Source organism: Coturnix japonica, chromosome 1 (assembly GCF_001577835.2).
Source record: "Coturnix japonica isolate 7356 chromosome 1, Coturnix japonica 2.1, whole genome shotgun sequence".
Lineage (NCBI taxonomy): Eukaryota > Metazoa > Chordata > Aves > Galliformes > Phasianidae > Coturnix > Coturnix japonica.
In genome coordinates this window covers 122969937-122989149 of record NC_029516.1, presented here as the reverse complement: position 1 = coordinate 122989149, position 19213 = coordinate 122969937, and the positions used below count along the sequence as shown (strand labels likewise).

Below are 19213 nucleotides of genomic sequence, written 5' to 3'. Positions count from 1 at the left end.
CAAGTAATTGATGTGCCCTGTCACTTACAGTCCAAATAAAATGGAAAAAATCTTTCTACGAAAAAAAAAAAAATATATATATATATACACAATAGTGAAAATTGAGCTTTTTTTTCTTCCTGGTTTGCAGTGAAAAGTGGTGAATTTGTGGAGATAATGCTGGAGTCCTCTCAAAATGACAGCTTTTCAGAGACCTCAGTCCTAATGAAAGCTGGCAGAGAGATGACAATTCAAGTCCCTGAGAACTCATGACATTTTGACATTTATTTTCAATCCAAGCTGAATCCAAGGCCAAACCTTGAGAATATTTTGGCTAAATGAAACTACATCAAAATGTTCATTTTCAGCTTAGAAGATGTCAGGTTTTCAGTCTGAGTCTCTTTCTTGTCAAAAATGATGACAGCACCCTGAACCTGAAATTTTCACTGCCTAAAGTGCTACTGATTTTTTACTTATCTCTCTATAAAATCTTTCAGATTCATGCAGGTAATATATTGCAGAAGCAATCATCTAATTAATCAGCATTGCAGTAAGCATTTCTATGCCAAATGACAGAAAAGGTGATTGTCTCCTCTAGAGGTTTCTTATGTTGGATGGAGGCAATTTCAGTCTGATTTCAATTCACCTGGACATCCCTTGCATTTTTTCCTGCACGTGTGACATTGAATTTGTCCTCATTATCTGGAGTTTCTTTCAGTCTGAAAGAGAAAAAAAACCCAGAAACACTTAGAGTAGAAAAGACGCTGATCTCAAAGAAGATCGGATTGAAAGGAAGTTCTCCAACATTGGTAGGCCAAAGCAGAAACATGTTTACTTTTGTTGCAGCCTCTTCCATCGCTCTTCAAAAATGGCCCTATAGGACATGATGTGATAATCCCTGGAGCCATGAAAGGAGGGTCTCCCAGAGGTTTTGTACAACTGCCTGCCAATTGCGTACTCTCATGACCAAAAAAAATAATGCAACAAATCTCTTCTCTTTTAGATTCAAAGTCGAAGAAAAAAGATACTTGATGTCTATGCTAACGTATGCGACGTTGCAGAAGGTGAGTGTACAAAACTTGAACCTCTTGTAAAAGCACAAAATTGAATCATGATTAATTGCTGTAAAATATAAAGCCCTCTGTTTTCCTATGGAGAGTTTCATGGAAAGAAAGTGCAAATCTGGAAAAAGCCCTTGGGAGCAGATTTGTTCTCACCAGGCAGGAAGCACCACAGTGCCATGATTCCAAAGCTGTTCAGGTTGGGTTTGTGTACCACAGCTGCTCTCCATATGTGTATATGGGCTTCCTGCATCTGGAGTAATGTGGACATCCACATGGACCAAACTGCAGAGAACTTTCCTTTTTGTCTAGAGGAAACATATTTATCTGCTTAGTGGCTTGGATAACAGGTATAAATCAGGTCCAGATATGAAAGTGTGATTTGTGGAGGGTCAGGATTGTGTGTCAGACAAAAGTCTTGACCTACTCTGCTTCTCTAAATGCTGTTCCACTTCTCGTGACAACAGGCAGTTTCCAAGGAGGCCAGTGTTGCACCCCTCTTTAGCACTGCAGGAGTGTTTCAGCAGCAAAAGATACATGAACTAATAATGTTCATGCAGTACAGAGGACGTAACTGCATCTACCTTTTTTAGTCCCACATTGTGTGCATACATGTGAACAAGTTTTCTGTGGTTCAGAGAGCTCTATCTCCCAACAAATTATTACAGTTGTGTGTGAAGTAGAAAGACTACAAAGCAAAAGACTGTTTTCAGAAGCAGTGTACAAAACTACTAGCAGTAGAAAGAAAAACTGTATAGGAAAGAATAGCTTTTTCATCACAGATAAATAATCTCTAGAGATTCAGTGTTAGCAGTGACAAGTGAGCATTTGCAGGGAGTTTTATCCTTGCAAGCATCTGGCATCTTTGCTGCATCTCACACTTTGTGCTCCTACAAGGGCAACTTTCAATTACAGTGATGTTAAAGCAGTTGCTGCTGACAGAGTTAGGGGAGGGTCAGAACTCTCGAGCTCAAATGCTGTGCTGGACATGCAGAGGTGTATTCATGGAGCCACTCATGAGGGCTTGTCATAGTAAGTGGGGTAGTACCATAGGAATGCACACAACCCATCTAGTACTTCTTTCCCAGCAAACTTTCTGCTCTAATTATTCTGTGAATACTGCACCCTACTGTTAGCAGGTGAGATATGATAATAACTTTGGAGCTGAACATACCTATCATGTACTCAAACTTAAAGATTTTAGCTGTGCTTATTACTAATAGTATTGTAAGAAATTCTTTGAATAGTCAAGACTTGTGCATAGAGCTGACTGACCAGAGCCCCTCATATTGCAGGCCTGAGCCCTACGGAGCTGCCATTTGACTGCCTGGAGAAGACCAGCCGAATGCTCAGTTCAACATACAACACAGAGAAGGCCATAGTGAAAACATGGCGTCACCTCGCCGAGAGCTTCGGGCTGAAGAGGGATGAAATTGGTGGCATGACAGATGGCATGCAGCTGTTTGACCGCATCAGCACAGCGGGCTACAGCATCCCGGAACTGCTCACCAAACTGGTACAAATCGAGCGGCTGGATGCTGTCGAGTCTCTGTGTGCAGATATTCTGGAGTGGGCACAAGCAATGCCTGCTCCTGAACCAGCAGTGACGTCCTGATGGGCCTGGCTGGGGCCTGTGCTCCCACAACACCTGTGAGGACAACGATCCCAGCCAGCAGCATGTCGGAGACTTGGAACAAGAGACCCTTGACATTTCTTTTACGTAATCACTCCTGGTAACCAACGGGAAGCTTTTCTCTTTTACTTCTAAGATAATGAAGTTTAACATCTACGAAAACAAGAGCAGAATTCTCCCAAGAAGCTTGGTGTGAAACAGGCCGTGAAACAAAATGACTATGTTAAACAGTCACTGACAATGAGCGGACACAAAAACAGAAGTTGTGCAGCCTGTGTTCGAGTATATGTGCAGATATGTGTGCTGCTGCCCTCCCTGCCTGGTTTGCAAGAAAGCTGTTGAGTTGCTTGCTGGAGATGGCCCTGTCATTGGGGGCTTTGGTCAACCATTGGTCTAACAGTTACAGTCAACAACGGCACCACAGCCACAGTATCAACTAATACACATAAGGCACCTACATTTCTATCAGCTCTGACACATTTAATATTTAACCAGTTTCGTTTTCTATATTTCCTACGGATTTATTAAATCTAGAAGTATGCGCATAGGTGTATATACTCAATCATTAGATCAACTAATTACAGTATATGAAAAAAAAGCTCCAAGATAATTTACAGATGGAAGCGCTTCTAAACACTGTATATAATGTGTGTAAATGCACTCGTGGTCCATACCCACATTTCAGAAATTGTTAATTCAAACTGCAGGCTGCAGACAAACTGGCTGGCGGGAGGGCAGCGTGAGTTGGCATTGATCCCTCACAAGTGCAGAGGGGAGCAACAAGCTTTTCTCTTCCTTACTGCTACCAGAAAAAAAAAAGCAATGCAAAGTGTGCAGTCACAACTTTGACTTTCCAGTAGTGACATCTATATGTCAGATAGTATTTCAAGCAGAGGAATATTCAGACAACAGTGGGTCATGCGTGATACTGAGAGCACAAAGAGTAGATTTCTTTAGATAATTGAAAAGTACAGGAACAAGTGGTTTTGAAATATTGTGCTCCAGTGCATGTAAAACGTAGAATCATCAAGGTTGGAGAAGACTTCTAAGGTCATCTAGTCCAACCATCCACCTATCATCAATACTCACCCACAAAACCATCTCCCTGGGCAGCATGTTCCAGTGTCTCACCACACTTTCAGAGCAGAAATCTTCCCTAATATCCAACCTGAAACATGAGCACAGACCCCACAGATGGAAGTTAGCTCTTCTGGAAGGTAAAGAATCAAAAACACAACAAAAATCACATTATCTGTTCCTGTTAGCTACTCTGATTTGCTTTGTCAGAACATCTGTAAAACTTGTTCAGGCCCCAATCCAGAAGGTGCTACCAAATCTCTTGCTTGATTTCTAGCTAAAATGAGCAATGACTGATTTCAATAAGTTTAACCGCTAAATGAAGAGACCCACACGTTTTCAATTCCAAATTGCTCTACTGAAAAAAACATATTATGAGAAAAATATGAACCGTAACCCTGACGTTAGTAACCAGCATTCCATCACTTAATAACCAGATCTTATCTATGACAGCATCATAATCGTGCTGATCGCTTAGTATCACCCTCTAACCTCTCTGTATTTACTGATCTTTGCAGCACTTCTTCTGTACTGCAACATCAAACCTCTCCTCGCTGATCTTCCACCATTTCTTCAGTATCGTAACTCACTCTTCATTAATTTGCATGTGCTAAATCTGAGGAGAATTTGGGCTTTTCTTATAAAGGAAGGTGCAAACTGCATTTATTTGAATATTTAACTGGCTAACTGATGTTTAATTTATGGATGGGATTCTTCCTATCTTGAAATCAATGACAAATTAGCACAGACTTCAGCAGGCTTCAGTAAGATTTCGAGGTTTGCTGACAGCTCTGAAATCTTCAGTGAGATTCCCCAAACCCTACATTTGCAGATTCAGTCTATTGCTACTACAGTAAAAAAGGAAAAGAAATAGATTCTACTTCTCTTGTGCCAATGTGTAACTACAGTGTTATTCAGTGGACTGTCCCCTATATTTCATGTTTCATTTAATAATACACACCACTCATTTGTGCAAAAGAAACCAAAGAAATCCTCCTTTTTACATTTGTTGGGCCTTAAAAAGCGAGGGTCTTGAAATCAATGGTGCCAATGTGAACACAGACTATTTAACATTATTTTATTTAGTATGCAGTATTTTTATTGTTACACAAAAGATGTACAGGAACAAAAAATAGTCCTGTAGATCTTGCCAAATCTTACTTTCTAATAATTTTGTTTTATGCTGTACATATAACTTATTATATTGTAAAATATGAACATAAAATATGTTAATAAAGAGGTCAAACACAGTAGTATTACCTTTTTTATATTACTCTATTTTTAATTCATATGTTGCCTTATAAACTTGCAATTAAACAAGTTGGCCGGGGGCAAGGGGTGCATTCCTGTGGTATGGGAGCGCCAAGGTAACACGCATGAAGGAACCTTTGCGCTGCCACATCATACTGCTTGTCTGCACGCACTTTGAGAAGTTTTGAAGCAAAGACCGCTCTTCCTTCCTCAGTACAGTTTTGGTTCAATATTTCACCTCCAGGGTTCAAAGTGAAGTCCAGGCTCCTTAGAGAATCAGAATATAAGTTATATATACCAAGAGGTGGTACAGAGCGGGAGCTTAATGAGCAACCTCACAATAACAATACTCTTTAATTAACATTTTCATTCTGTGTTCCTAAATTAGCTGTTCTATGTAGCATTACCAGAGACTTTACCCGGAAACTCTTACTACATGGCAGAAGAACTATATTCAGCCAGTCTTATGGTTGCACTGTGTTAGATTTGCGCTAACAGAAACACAGCACCTACAGAAACTGAGAAATTCTCCACCCAGAGGTTGGTGAGGTGCTGGCACAGCTGCCCAGAGAAGCTGTGGTGCGTCATCCCTGGAGGGGCTCAAAGCCAGGTTGGATGGGGCCCTGGGCAGCTGAGTTGATGGGGGGCAGCCCTGACAGTGGTAGGGGGTGGGGCTGGGTGGGCTGTGAGGTCCCTTCCAACCCACACCATTCAGTGATTTTATGAGAACAAGAAAACTGTAATAGTTAAATGATGAGATCTACGCTGGGATAACAAATTTGTGTTTTTTCCATTTTGCTTCAATTTTTCCTTCTTGCATAGTGCTTCCAGCACACTGGGATATACCTGTGCTAGTGCAGGTGTCTGCAGTGAGATTCATCTTCTACTAAAGGCAAGTTACCATGGCATGCTTCACTCAACATTTATTCCATATATGCCAAAGGCAAGGTGACTCCAACTCCCACCCCCCGCCCCTCAAGTGATCAGTATATTTCAGGTCTATTTCAGCTCAGCAATGTTTCTGAAATGGCTGGCGGAAGCTGGCACCAAATATGGACAAACCTGAACCTATTATTGCTTATGTTAATTATGTTAATTAGTGTTCCATTTTGGGAAATTATTGGATCAGACGTAAGCTTAAGGTGTACTTAAGGTTAATTTCTCCAGCATCATGTAATAATGTTCTTGCAATTTACAATTTGGCTGATAGAAAGTCAGAGCAAAGCTACAATTGGCAGCACTACCCTACGAGGTGATAAGGAAGTTAATACTTCACAGGAAGCACAGAACAAGAATTCAGTCCAAAATTTCAGTCCTGATTTTGGTGTGAAGTTGATTAAAACAGTAAAATAACTTTAAAAAATCCCAGCACCTGACAGCACTACTTTCTGGACTGCTCTGGATTTTAGTGTGAACTTTTTGATCTAATATTCAAATTATCAGACTGAAGGGAAAACATTGGTGACTTCCATTACAATATCAGGTACAGTGATTCCTGTGGTGCTCTGGTCAGCTCAAGCTTTTGCATCAAGTGCTTCTACACCCCATGCAAATAATGGACACCACAAAAACAGTGGATTTCTCCATGACCAAAATAGTAAAGCAGCTCCACATCCAGCACTGAAGGATCACCTGAAAAGACATACTGCTTCTGCTGCTTGAAAGCTCACTGTCTGTCCACTCATTTCTCCTCAGTGAACACCAGGTTTAGAAGCCCCACTCTGTTACTAGGGAGGCATACTTAAGAGGTGGGGAAAAAACCTTACTGTTCTATGTGATGCTTGTGACCCAGAGGTAAATCACGATGCTCCCCTATACAGAAGTCCCTCCCGTGCTAGCAACCAGTATGCTCTTCCATGAGAACAGGAAGCTGAGAGTGCTCATGCCCCTGTGATGTATTGGATAGGCTTCCCAATGGATTGGGCAGTAAATGTATTACTATGAACAAGGTAAGAATGCACAATCTCAGACTATACCCAGTTCCAGACACGTACTACTGCATATGTATTCTACCTCCCCCACATCCAAATGAGTTCTCTTGATTATTTGTCATGATACAATTTATGATGCACAGCACTGGGTACCTCAGGCGCTAATTTATCATCATCAGCCACTCTTCAAGGACAGAGACATTAACTCCTTTCCACCAACATTCTGCTGCAGTAACCAGAGATGTGGCATGTTGAGGGAGGCATTCCTTGGGATCCAACTGTTATCCTTGTGTAATGGGAAGGCACAATTCGGTATAGTTTCCGAATTGAATAAGTAAAAAAAAGATACCTGTTTTCTATGACAGCTTTTTTCTAATGCCCCCTTCCTGGAAGCATTCAAGGCGAGGCTGGATGGGGCTATGAGGAGCCTGGTCTACAGAAATCTCTGTTTCAGTGTATTCTTTCCAATCGTTATGGTACCATTTCTTCATAGCCTTCTAGCCAGTCTTATCCAAAGAGTAGCATGCAACGGATATTTATATTGTCCTAGTTTCAATTTCACAATTAAGGCTTCCATAGTTAAAGTTCAGAGATTAGAAATGGAAAATTACATCAATTTTTTAGAAAGCACCCCATTTCCTATGTGGAAGTCCTGAACACTGAATTGTGGCAGACAAAAATATACATTTGGTGCATTCAGAAAATAAACACGGGTAACTAAGAGACCAATGAGGAATGATTTGGAAATTAATGCAAAATACAACAGTGTAACATTAAACTAATATTTGTATTTACGTTGTCAGGGGTATTACAACCCAAAGTAACATGAGTTCATAAAAAGGAGGATAAAACTCCTGTTACATAAACAGGAGAAGAGCAAATTGCTAAGAACTTGGATAATCAAAACAATGGAAATTTTCTCATTTGACACATAAAGTCTATTTCATCAATTCTTAGCTTTAATCATTAAAACTCTAATTATCTCATTCATTTTCCCATTCATGAACCATGGAAATATCAATGAGGTTCTACATGAAACAAAGTACTGAGGTTGTGAATAATGCATTGATGGCAGTAATTTCCACAAGCAATGTAATGGGATTTCCCCAGTGAGAAGCAAGATTTCAGGAATGGGATGCATACAGAAAATCCAGAATGCCATCCAGGCAAATATAATAATAAAACACTGCAACAGCAGCAATAAAGAACGTACTTTCAAGAGTGTTTTAAAGTCCACTTACAAAGATTCATAGCACTGGCTGTGTGGTTTTCTTTTAATTAAGAAAAGTAATTAAAAGCAATTGGGATTTCTGAACTAAAAACATTTAGATTACTTCCAATGAAAGCTGTGATTCAAACCAGAGTGTTTCACAAGAAAATACTGCTTTTTTTTTTTCCCCAGAGTTCAGATTTGTTCCTAAGAAATCCCAACAAATCCCAGAGCTCTGGAAATAAGGAACTATAAGGGAAACAATGGCTGAGCTCGTATGTCTGCTTTGGGAAACCAACAATCCCATTAAGTAACGCCCCCATGAAAGCCAGCAGCACTCTTCCACTGACACAATGATGATCTGTGTTACCATCAACTAATAACCAATGGAAGCCTATTTTATAATGGTTAATGTGCCCCAAAATTCTGAAAGGTCTCAAGACTATAAATTGGCTTTGGCGGAAAATTTAAATTCTGTTAATTTTCGTTGTCACGTGCAAGAGTGAATTTTCAGAGACTCTCTACTGAATTCTTAACTAAAACTGAAGGTTGAAGGGAAGAAAAGATGAGTTTTCTTCTAAGCAGGCTTGACATCTACATACATACGGAATAATTGTCCCTGAAATAGGACAAAGAGAAAAGTTCCCATGTGTACTGATCTCTACAAGAACCAACAGAATAATGGCAAGAAGGGATTACCACCTTTACCAGAGAGGTGTTGCAGTACAACCAGGAGCTCCTCTATATTGGGAATATTTAACCTGGAATTTTGAAGCAACACAGAACAAGTATGGAAAAAGGATTTCCCCCTGTACTCAGGGGGACGCCTCACCTTGAGTACTGTGTTCAGTTTTGGGCCCCTCACCACAAGAAAGACATTGAGGCCCTGGAACATGTTCAGAGAAGGGCAATGAAACTGGTGAGGGGTCAAGTTTTATGAGGAGTGGCTGAGGGAGCTGGGATTGTTTAGTGTGGAGAAGAGGAGGCTCAGGGGAGACCTCATTGCACTCTACAACTTCCTGAAGGGAGGTTGTGATGAGGAGGGGCTTGGCCTCTTCTCCCAGGCAACAAACAGGACCCAAGGAAATGGCCACAAGTTGTACCAGAGGAAGTTTAGATTAGACATAAGGAAAGACTTTTTCTCTCAGAGCGTGGTCAGGCACTGGAATGGCTGCCCAGGGAGGTGGTGGAGTCACTGTCCCTGGCAGTGTTCAAGAAGCATCTGGATGAGGAGCTATGAGATATGGTTTAGTGGCTTGTGGTAGCAACAATAATGGGAGGACGGTTGGACTAGATGATCTTGTAGATCTTTTCCAACCTTGTGATTCTATGTTTTGTTACATCAGGCTTCAAGATATGGCTGTAATAAACCTGTAAATGAAAGTATTTTAAAAATCATGTCACAGAACTTGGTGCAGGAAAAAGTAAATTGGTGACAGCTTTTTTTTACTTTTTTTTTTTTTTTTCCATATGCAGCCACAAAAACAATGAAATAAGTGGGTTTATTCTGGGCAAAGGATGCAAAACTCATGTAAAACTGGAACTGAAACATGGAAATTTCTGAGTTCTAACATTACTGATACTTGTAGCATTAAAACAAAGCCCGTTCCCCCAAGAAGAAGGGAAAACGAGAAACAGAACATTTTAAGCTCAAATAAAATCTCATCTTGAGCCCGTATATTCAGTGTTCATTTATCGTGGTTCTTTCCTTGTGTGAAGGAAACACTAAGCTGTGTAAAAAAAGACTCCCAAAGAAACGTTTAAAGCTGTTGCAAATTAACATGGACAGAAATAATACACCTAGATGTTAATGCGATGCTAGACAGTCTTTCATTATCAAGCTACTGCCACTGTACTGTTTCAGAAGAGGTGGAATAATCATTGAGAGGTAAAGTAAGAGCTGGTAAGAGCAGCTGGATATCAAAAGAATTCCCTTACCATACTGCATGAATTTTCAACATGGACATATGGTATAATCTTTTCCCCTTTATCCTGCTCCCCAGGACTTAATCACTTTAGAATAAAGTAAAATCTGTTCCCTTGATATTTTACTTTTTGATTCTAATATTACAGATTGATTTATAGCAACTCTGTAAAGAAAATAAGTAACAACTGACTTCCTTTTTTTCCTTTTTTAAGCTGTTCTTTCATGAAGCATAGGACATACGCTTTAGAAGAATACAGATGTGAGGAAAATAATTTAATTTAGAAATATTTAACATATAATTAATAAGAAACTATAATACGCGAGTCACAGCCTAAAATAATAAACATATTAAAAATGATTTGCACATGTTGGGAGGCTTTTTGAGTTCAAAGAGGACTTGATGAATCTTTTGGTCAAATTTTCCTCTTTCCTTCTCCAAGGACATACAACACAATATCTATAAAAAGTAACCTTGGAATGAATTCAAGGTTTTAATTTATCTCAGGAGTAAAGAAAAAAGCAACGCTACACAACACTGCTGGGAATAGGACTTAAGAAGAATCAAGTTGGCATTGACAAAGTCAGCTTGAAACTGACTTTTTCAGAGTATGGCGTTTATACTGAATCTTCAATGAGGATGCAGTAATTCCTAGACCCTTTTGTTGGGAGGATCCTTTAAAACCTGTATTTTTGGCAAAATAACATCGTGTCATTTGGCTGCATCAATAGACAACCCGGTGCCAGGGCTGCTCTCAATGAGTTCTTCTCCTATTCTGTACTGAATAGGATCTGGGATTGCCTTAAGTGACACGCCTCGCACTTGGCCTTGTTAAACCTCATTAAATTCTCATGTGCCCACTTTTTGAGCCTGTCCAGGTCCCTCTGGATGGCATCCCTTCTTTTTTTTTTTTTGCTTTCTATTTTTGTGACTATGATACATGGTAACAAAATACCAAAAAATAACAATATATATTTAAAAAATAGCTGCTGTTCCCTCTCCTTTTCTGTTCTTAAGACAGAACCAATTTAACTTAAGAAAAGTCACAAGCTTTATTCAGTGCAGCACTGGAATGGCTCACTACTTTTGTGCTCCTTTAGTTGGTTATGGGCCGATTCTTTGCCTGTATCACTTGGAAAATTGAATTATTAGATGAAAAACATCCAGGAGACAGCTGTTCATTTGTAATAGAAAATATGAGCTTTTTCTTGTTTTTGATCTCTACCTGCTAATAGGTTTTCACTAAATGCTTGCCCTGATGTAGTCTTACTTCAGAAGAAAAAATATTTGCTGGCAAGACATCAGCAAAGTGAAACAATGAAATAAACAGGAAAGCCAACCCAAGAGTAACAACCAAATGAGAAAGCAAACAGGACATAAAGCGGGGCTGCTGATAGTGAGAAGGAAGTGAGATGGACAGCTCGGAAATACACTTTATATCTCTAATGAATTACATGACACAGACGAATGTAAATGATAGTTTAGGTTATTTATAGAAAAGAATTGAGCTATTTTTTGCTTAGTATTAATGCTTATCTCACTCTTTTCATCATAAGCTTATATCCTCGTTTAAAAGAAAAATGTATTTGAATGTACCAGATTCCGTGGTCATCTGATGTAACCCACCAAGAGCACTGGAAAGCAGACACTGAATTTAAGTGACTTAATACGACAGATGTCAGATCTTTCTCAGTATCTGATCATCTGGAATGCAGAAATTGGAAGTACAGAGGAAAAAAACTATCCGGTAGCAAATGTTTAATCACAGTGCCATCTGCTGGGTATTGATGGCTTGAGCCAGGCTGGGTATGTTTAAGCCAAACGTGCTCCTTGAATACTAGATCACCACTGATCTACTGTGGTTACAGTGATCAAAACTCATACATGGTAAGTTTTAGCATACATTTAACAACAGATATACTTTGCCTTTAGTACTCACTGCCCCAGTCTGTTAGCAAGAGGCCACAGATTATATTCTCCCTACACTGAGTTTGTTTTGCCTGTGATGGTAACTGACCCAACTTCCCCTATTCCTTTGCTAACTCAAAACTACATAGGCTGCTTTTATACTGAGGTGCTCTTTTTGCACAAATAAACAGAATTTATAGATTTATAGCAATTATTGTTGAATTAAAACAAGTTGAAAGAGAAGCTAATTATAGGAATCAACAGAAGACTTTTTTGATTTACAAGTTAAGAAGCTTTAAGTGTCATTCAGATCAAGTGTTGCTCATGAAATGTCAATAGAAGTCACATTGAAATTAGAAACAAGTAAGAATTTGTTTAAATTACGAAGAATTAATCTGAATGTCAGATGGATTGAGTGTTTCTTCTCTGGCTTCTAAGAGAAAAGTGGACAGCAGTGCCTATGTCACAAGGATACAAAAGGAACACATGACAAAAGTGAATGCTCCACACTCAGAGCTCCCGAGAAATGGCCCATTTTTGTCATTGCTTCAAAGAAAATGCTTTCCATCTCTTCAGGCTGAAATCCCCAAATACTCCTGGAGTTATCAGATCGCATGTGCAAACACTCATTGGTCAGGTCCTGTAGAGGTAAATGATTACCTCCTTAGACAGGTTTGATGTTTTACACAGGTTTCCATGAATAGTGGAGATGCATCAACTGAGCTCAACTATCAAATCCAATACCAGTGCCTATCAATCTTTAATATACACTTAATAAACACTTCTCCTGGATGTGGGTTCTTCCAGCAGACTGAGGCTTCTGACCGTCCTTGCTTTCTTCTTGTCTTTGGAGTTTGCTCAGGTGCTCATCTGAGATCCAATCCTTAAGAGCAGTCAGGAGCCCATCAACTTCAGAATTCAATACATTCATAACAGCTCTTTCAGCTTTCAAGCTTAGATCTTCTAAACCGAAATACTAACAAACAGATACACCGGAGCACATTAATTCTGAAGTATTATTCATAATTTAATGGATAATGAGTTAAAATCCAGGATGGAAGCTACTGGGAACCTATGGAACACATTATCTTTGAGGGAATAATAATCTTGAACAGGCCGTGTCTATTCTGCTAGGCCTTGTATCTAGGGCCTGAGAAACCCATGTTACTAAAGCAGACCTCAGTATATAAAATCTCTGGGAAAGGTGAATTGCATTCAAATCAACAAGTGAAACGTAGTGATCCTGACCAGGAGACCACTTTACATCCAGGAGTCAATGGTCAACATAACAGCTAACCTGAGTATGCCCAAGCCTGTGCTGTGCTGCTCACACATAGGATATTTTTCAGGCCAACATAGTGCCCAACATACCCCTTGGCCATAGAATAAACATGGGCAATTCACTGTGAAATCTGCTGGCAACCCCCACTTGGTAGGAGTGGTCACATCACCTGCATGGTCTTGCCTTTGTATAAAAGGGCAGCAAGAAGATCTTGTGAGAACATGCTTAATTATTAAAGTTATTTTCTCATAAGCAAATTACGTAACACTTTGAATTACCAAAAAGGAGGAGCTTCTCTTCATGGACAAGACCTGTGCTACACGCCCTGGGGAAAATATATCTAGGCTTGACGTGATGCTCCCAGCATCTGAAGAGACTTGAGACCTACTCTCTGTGGCCTTCTTGTTCTAGCTTATTAAAACAACTATTTTATTGGGTCCTTTATTGTCAGGTTGTTCTTACTGTGATCCAGGAAGAGCCCTACAAAATTTCTCCCTCTCTTACATCAGCTGGCTGCAGAAAAAACATGCTCATGCTTTGTTTTATACTTGTTTTGTACTTGAAGATGCTTCTTACTCCTTTAGAGCTTGTTCTCGTTTCCAGAGCTGGAACCCAAGTTCTTTCTGTGCTGAACTTCCTCTGTATCAAGGGAAAAATACTGAAATGGCTTCAAAACCCATTACATTTTTAACTTAATACTGAATTTCCCCTTCAGATGTGATTAGGTTTTGTTTTTAATTATGGTGTTACACAATAGCTGATGAATTAAAAGCATCCTAATGGCCATCTGTGTTCAGCTTCCTCTCACGCTAGCACAAACTACTTTGATTTGCAGCAGGGTTGCTTGGCCTCCTAAAATACATTGCTTTTACATACAAGGTGCTCTCAGGAGGTGCAGTTGCAAATGTTTCCTCCCGTGTCCATATCGTGTTACAAGATGCTCCGCTTGGGTGCAAGAGGACTGTGTTCAAACTCAAGCAGAGCATACACCTTATCTGATCTAACTACTGCTAATCAAAACATCACCATCAAATTGGTGAGTTAATTTTGGTTAAGAGGTGGATGACAAGGGTGATATGACATGTCAGTGATTTATGAGCTCTTTCAAAACTGAGAATCTTTACAGCATTACTCAAGAAAATGTCTAGGGCCATTCCAGTTCCTACCTGAAGCTCCTCATATATGAAAGTATTTAAATATAAATCTATCTGATGTGAGACTCAAGTAAGCCTTGAAATGCTTGAGCCATAGCACCACTCTTAATCCTTAGCAAACCACTGTTAATACCCTTTTCACCATTTTCTTGTGTATTTGCAGCCAAATGAGACGGTGAGGTGCCATCTCCAGAGAAGGAAAACAGACTTTATGTCAAAAATACAGTCTGAGATCAATCACAACTGCTGATCCAAAACAGTGCTAAAGACAAGGGGGAATGGTCTTAAACTGAGACAGGGGAGGTTTAGGTTAGATATTAGGAGGAAGTTTTTCACCCAGAGGGTGGTGACGCACTGGAACAGGTTGCCCAAGGAGGTTGTGGATGCCCCATCCCTGGAGGCATTCAAGGCCAGGCTGGATGTGGCTCTGGGCAGCCTGGTCTGGTGGTTGGTGACCCTGCACACAGCAGGGGGGTTGAAACCAGATGAGCATTATGGTCCTTTTCAACCCAGGCCATTCTATGGCTCTATGATCCTCAGTAACCCATTAAGTACCACATTATGGGCTGTAAAGATGCATAATGAAACTAACTGGTAGACAAGAGCCAAGCAGTTCAGCACACTAGTGCCTATCCAAAGAACCAGAACCCTAACCTTGTTTGTCCAGGTGCTGTCCCTTTCTTCTGGTCAACAGCAGCTGGGGTTTACTCTGTGCTAAGTGTCTCCTGAAGCTTGGCTAAAGGTTTACTTACTGTTGTTCCCTTGTGTTCTCCCAGTTTGGCATAGCAGATGAGAATCAACGCAGACTCCTCACCTTCTGTGTGTCACTAAAACACAAAGACTCGGCAGCACTTCACAGACTGCAGCTTAATATAATGGAAATTAAAAAATAAAAATGATACCATTCTACAACTTAATGCCTATGCAAGTGGTGCTCCTCCAAGCAACTGAGGGAAAAGGCAGTCTGTCCATACTTAAAATTATTCATGGAATTTCACCATTAAGACATGGAGTTTTTCAAAGAGAACGCAGTTCTGCAATGCCAAAGTCTGCTGCAAGAGACAGAGCTGATAAACACATTGAGAAGACAGCCACGAGTGCCCTCTGTCATAGTTACAGCAGCAAATTATACTGCAGCTTTTGAAACAACATTCAAAGTTCACTGGAGTTGTCACTAAACTGTACAAGTCACTTAAAGTCTTATGTACAAAAGAAACTGCAGCTCTGAAAAATTCCTCCAGTAAGTAACAGTGAAATTCTGTGTCCAAGAATGCACGTAGGAACTGTTCTCACCCTTCAATTACTGAGGTGTTAGAGATTGTAAATAGTACAAGTCAGCATTACCTGGCTAGCTGCCTTGGCTTGCTTTCTGTTCAGATTAAGCATTACGTTTCAAAGGCCTTTGGTTTACTGGCTGGCAGTTACAGCATCTACAATTTGCACACTGAAAGCTGCAGGGGAGCAAGAAGCCAGATCACACAAGACTTTGTTCTGCTCCTAAAAAGGCCAAAGTGAGGACAAGACAATTATTTTAACAAGACTAAGGTTTAATTTTTAAAATTTGACATTCAATACAAATGTCAGGATAACACAAATACACCTAAAATATGCCAGTGTCTGAACTTTATTTAACATGCAAAAAAAAAAAACCCAAACAAAAAATCGATTTGAACACATAAAAAACAACTATAAGCTGTAATTTTACATTTATACATCAGAAGTGTCCATTTTTAAGAAGTTGAAATAATTAGTTAATAACATCTAAATACCAACTCATATCGCTAGAACATCCATATACTCCAAGCCATCGTTTTATAATTGCCCACAGTCTGTAATGACGACTCTTCCATTTACCAGCCCTTTAGGAGAACCAAAGGATTCAATCTTTCTCACGACATCCATTCCATCTTTCACGAATCCAAATACGACGTGTTTGAAGTCCAGGTGTTCTGCTTTTTTGAGTGTTATGAAGAACTGAGAGCTGTTTGTATCCCGGCCCCTATTTGCCATTGACAGCAACCCAGGACCAGTGTGTTTCACTTCGAAATTCTCATCTTCAAATGCTTCTCCATAAATCGATCGCCCACCCGTTCCATCATGGTTAGTTATATCACCTCCCTTAAAAACAATAGAAAAATAGTAGACAGAATTAACTTACAAGTCCCCAGACATCAACCGACAGCGCTCAATAAGAAAGAATTCCATTTGGAAGAACAAAAGTAAACCTCATTATTACTTTTCATAGGTACCATATTTACTTGGCTATAAGGCAGCTCAGCTTCATCTGCTTTGATCACGGAAGAAAACATTAGCATGAAGTTCCCCATTTTTACTGAGTACAGCATTTTACCTCCCTGCTCCACATCCCTAGACCGCTCTTCCACACTGTCTGCTTTCTACACCATTTTGCCTTTCCATCTGGCAGCTGCATTATCTCACTGAGGCACACAGAGAATTGTGAGAATTCTAGAAAATGAAGGTGTATGTTGAACAGAGATCAATCTCCCATGCCTTCACAATTTACGACAAACCTGCTAGTGCTACTAACACACAAAGCTAGTGCTGTCTTCATGGGTTTCACACACTGCAAACTGATATTTTAAGTGGGAAATCTGAGTATTTTAAGGACGTAGCTACTGCATGATATGAGACCAAAGGGCTTTTTTGGCTGAGCTGTGAGAGTCTAAAATACATAAAATGTAATTTCACAGTGGAGGCTATGTGAAATACAAAGCGTACTTCAAAACGTTAACAGAAGCCTGACAAGCAGGTGCTCTTAGCAGGTGAGCATTACAAAGTTTCCCTTCTGTAGAAAGAAAGGCTGAATGTTAGTTTTGGGAAGCCTCAGTTTCCTTGCTGCTTCTGTCGCTCATCTATGCTAAGTTTCTTCTTCATTATTCTTTTCCCTGTACTAACATAGCAGCACTAAGTAACACTAAGTCACACTAAAGCACTTGGCTTAGGGCAGCAGAAGCTGCTTGCGCCATTCCTATCTCCCAGGTTGTAGCACCATCGTTAGCCAAGATGCATTTTTTCTCTCAATAAAAAGCCTTCACATTAAGCTTACCTGACATATGAAGTCACTGACTATTCTGTGAAATCTGGTATTCTTGAATCCAAAGCCTTTCTCTCCTGTGCACAGGGCCCTGAAGTTTTCAGCTGTTCGAGGGACAATATTTGCAAACAGCTCCATGGTTATGCGTCCTAAAGGTTCATCGTTGGCAGAAATGTTAAAATACACAACAGGGTTGGTGTCCTTTGACAGCTCCGCTGCCACAGAGAGGTGGCCCTTCTGTAGCTCTGACAAGCTTTGCTGGCATTCTTCAAACCTCCTCTTGAAAGAATTAGCCAGCTCTTGAACTTTAAATCTGACCGCAAATTGTTCTACTTTCACTTCACCATCTGAAAACAAATCCAAGAAGAGATTTCTTTAGCTCTACTCACTGCAGCAAGAGATTAAAAGCTTTTGTTCTGTATAATTTCCAGGGTAAAACAAAGCCACACAAACTGCAGAAGATATGGAAAAGAACTGCAAAAACTACTCAGCCAACTCACCGGCATAATCTGTTGCTGTCCAAATCAAAACATTGTTTGATGTATCAGAGGGCACTAAGTTCATTTCTTTGGTGATGACGTGGTTTGCACACACTTTAAGAACTTGGTCTCTTCTCATCAGGATCCTGTAACACTTCTTCTGTGTATGGAAGAGGATCTTTAGCTCTCCAACACCGCGCTCCTTCCACTGAGTAGCATCTCTGTCCCACCTGTAAAGTTTTGCCCTCTCTTTGAAGAGAATTTCTTCATCTTCTTCTCCAGACTTTACCTCCACCTAAAACATGGCACAGTAATGTGTGACTTGCCAAGAAGTTGTCGTCACCAATAATGTTGTTACAATTCTGACATCAGATAATGCAAAATTATTCAATGTTTTCCTTTCTTTGGTAGTTTTGTAACCACAGTTCCACAGACACTCATCGTGCACTGAAGTGAATGAAAAGCCCAGCCTTCTCAGAACACAAGAGCACAACCAATTCCAGCATTTGAAATTCATTTTAGCAACGCAACACTGCACCCCCACCTGCATAGGATATTGTTTGTTTTTTAAGCTACCAAGTGTTATGGCCTATTTCCCAGTAAAAGTTTAGGTCTGCTGACTGACGTGCAGAGTGATAACACAGCACTATCAGCATTCCAGGTATTTCCCTTTTAAAGACTGACATAATTTAATACTGACATTTGATCAGAATAAATATCAACTGAAAATAATAAATGGAGGCCTCACAGCTGCATATTTCCCTCACTTTACGTGTGCATACTACTGGTTTTTAACATCCTTCAGTTAATAGATCTTCCAAAGCTAAAGAAAACTTGAAACAACTGGTGAAATTTGTGACAGACAAGCATTTCCGGTGGGAGAAGTAGCACTGAAGGAGAAAAAGAGCAGGTAAGGCACGAAAGAAAACATCGTAAGTCGCAGTATGATTAACAGATGAGGAAAGGCATACAAAATACTGAAGAAGAAAGAGGAAGATGATATTTTGCAGACTTCATCAGATTAGCTGCTCCAAATAAAGGACATTACATACTGTTTATTTGTTCTCTATTAGTCTTGTTTCATCATTATACTAATGTGTAATTAAGTTTTTACAGGAAGCTAAACTAAAATATAATAGACGTTGAGAGCTTCTCATCTTACTAGGCACACCAAAGTTAAATACAAAATCCAGACGTGAACAACTGTGTTAAGCCTCACAAAGTTACGTAAGGCTACTTCAAGTTAAACTAAGCTTTGCTTGGGCTTA

General features: G+C 39.9%; 2 protein-coding genes across 4 annotated transcripts in view; one reads left to right on the top strand and one right to left on the bottom strand.

The window, feature by feature from the left end:
- EDAR (ectodysplasin A receptor) overlaps positions 1–5006 on the top strand; it is a 71469-nt gene extending 66463 nt beyond the window's left edge. For all 3 annotated transcript variants that reach the window (XM_015849640.2, XM_032441980.1, XM_032441979.1), the window contains exons 11-12: positions 983–1043; positions 2336–5006. In XM_015849640.2, the coding sequence (XP_015705126.1) occupies positions 983–1043; positions 2336–2655 (381 nt within the window). In that variant the 3' untranslated portion in view covers positions 2656–5006. The remainder of the gene's footprint in view (positions 1–982; positions 1044–2335) is intronic.
- A 10931-nt stretch (positions 5007–15937) lies between these two features.
- Positions 15938–19213, bottom strand: part of LOC107306461 (E3 SUMO-protein ligase RanBP2-like) — a 29583-nt gene continuing 26307 nt past the window's right edge. The window contains 3 exon segments of the mRNA XM_032441978.1: positions 15938–16529; positions 17479–17813; positions 17967–18240. Of these exon segments, the coding sequence (XP_032297869.1) occupies positions 16224–16529; positions 17479–17813; positions 17967–18240 (915 nt within the window). The 3' untranslated portion in view covers positions 15938–16223.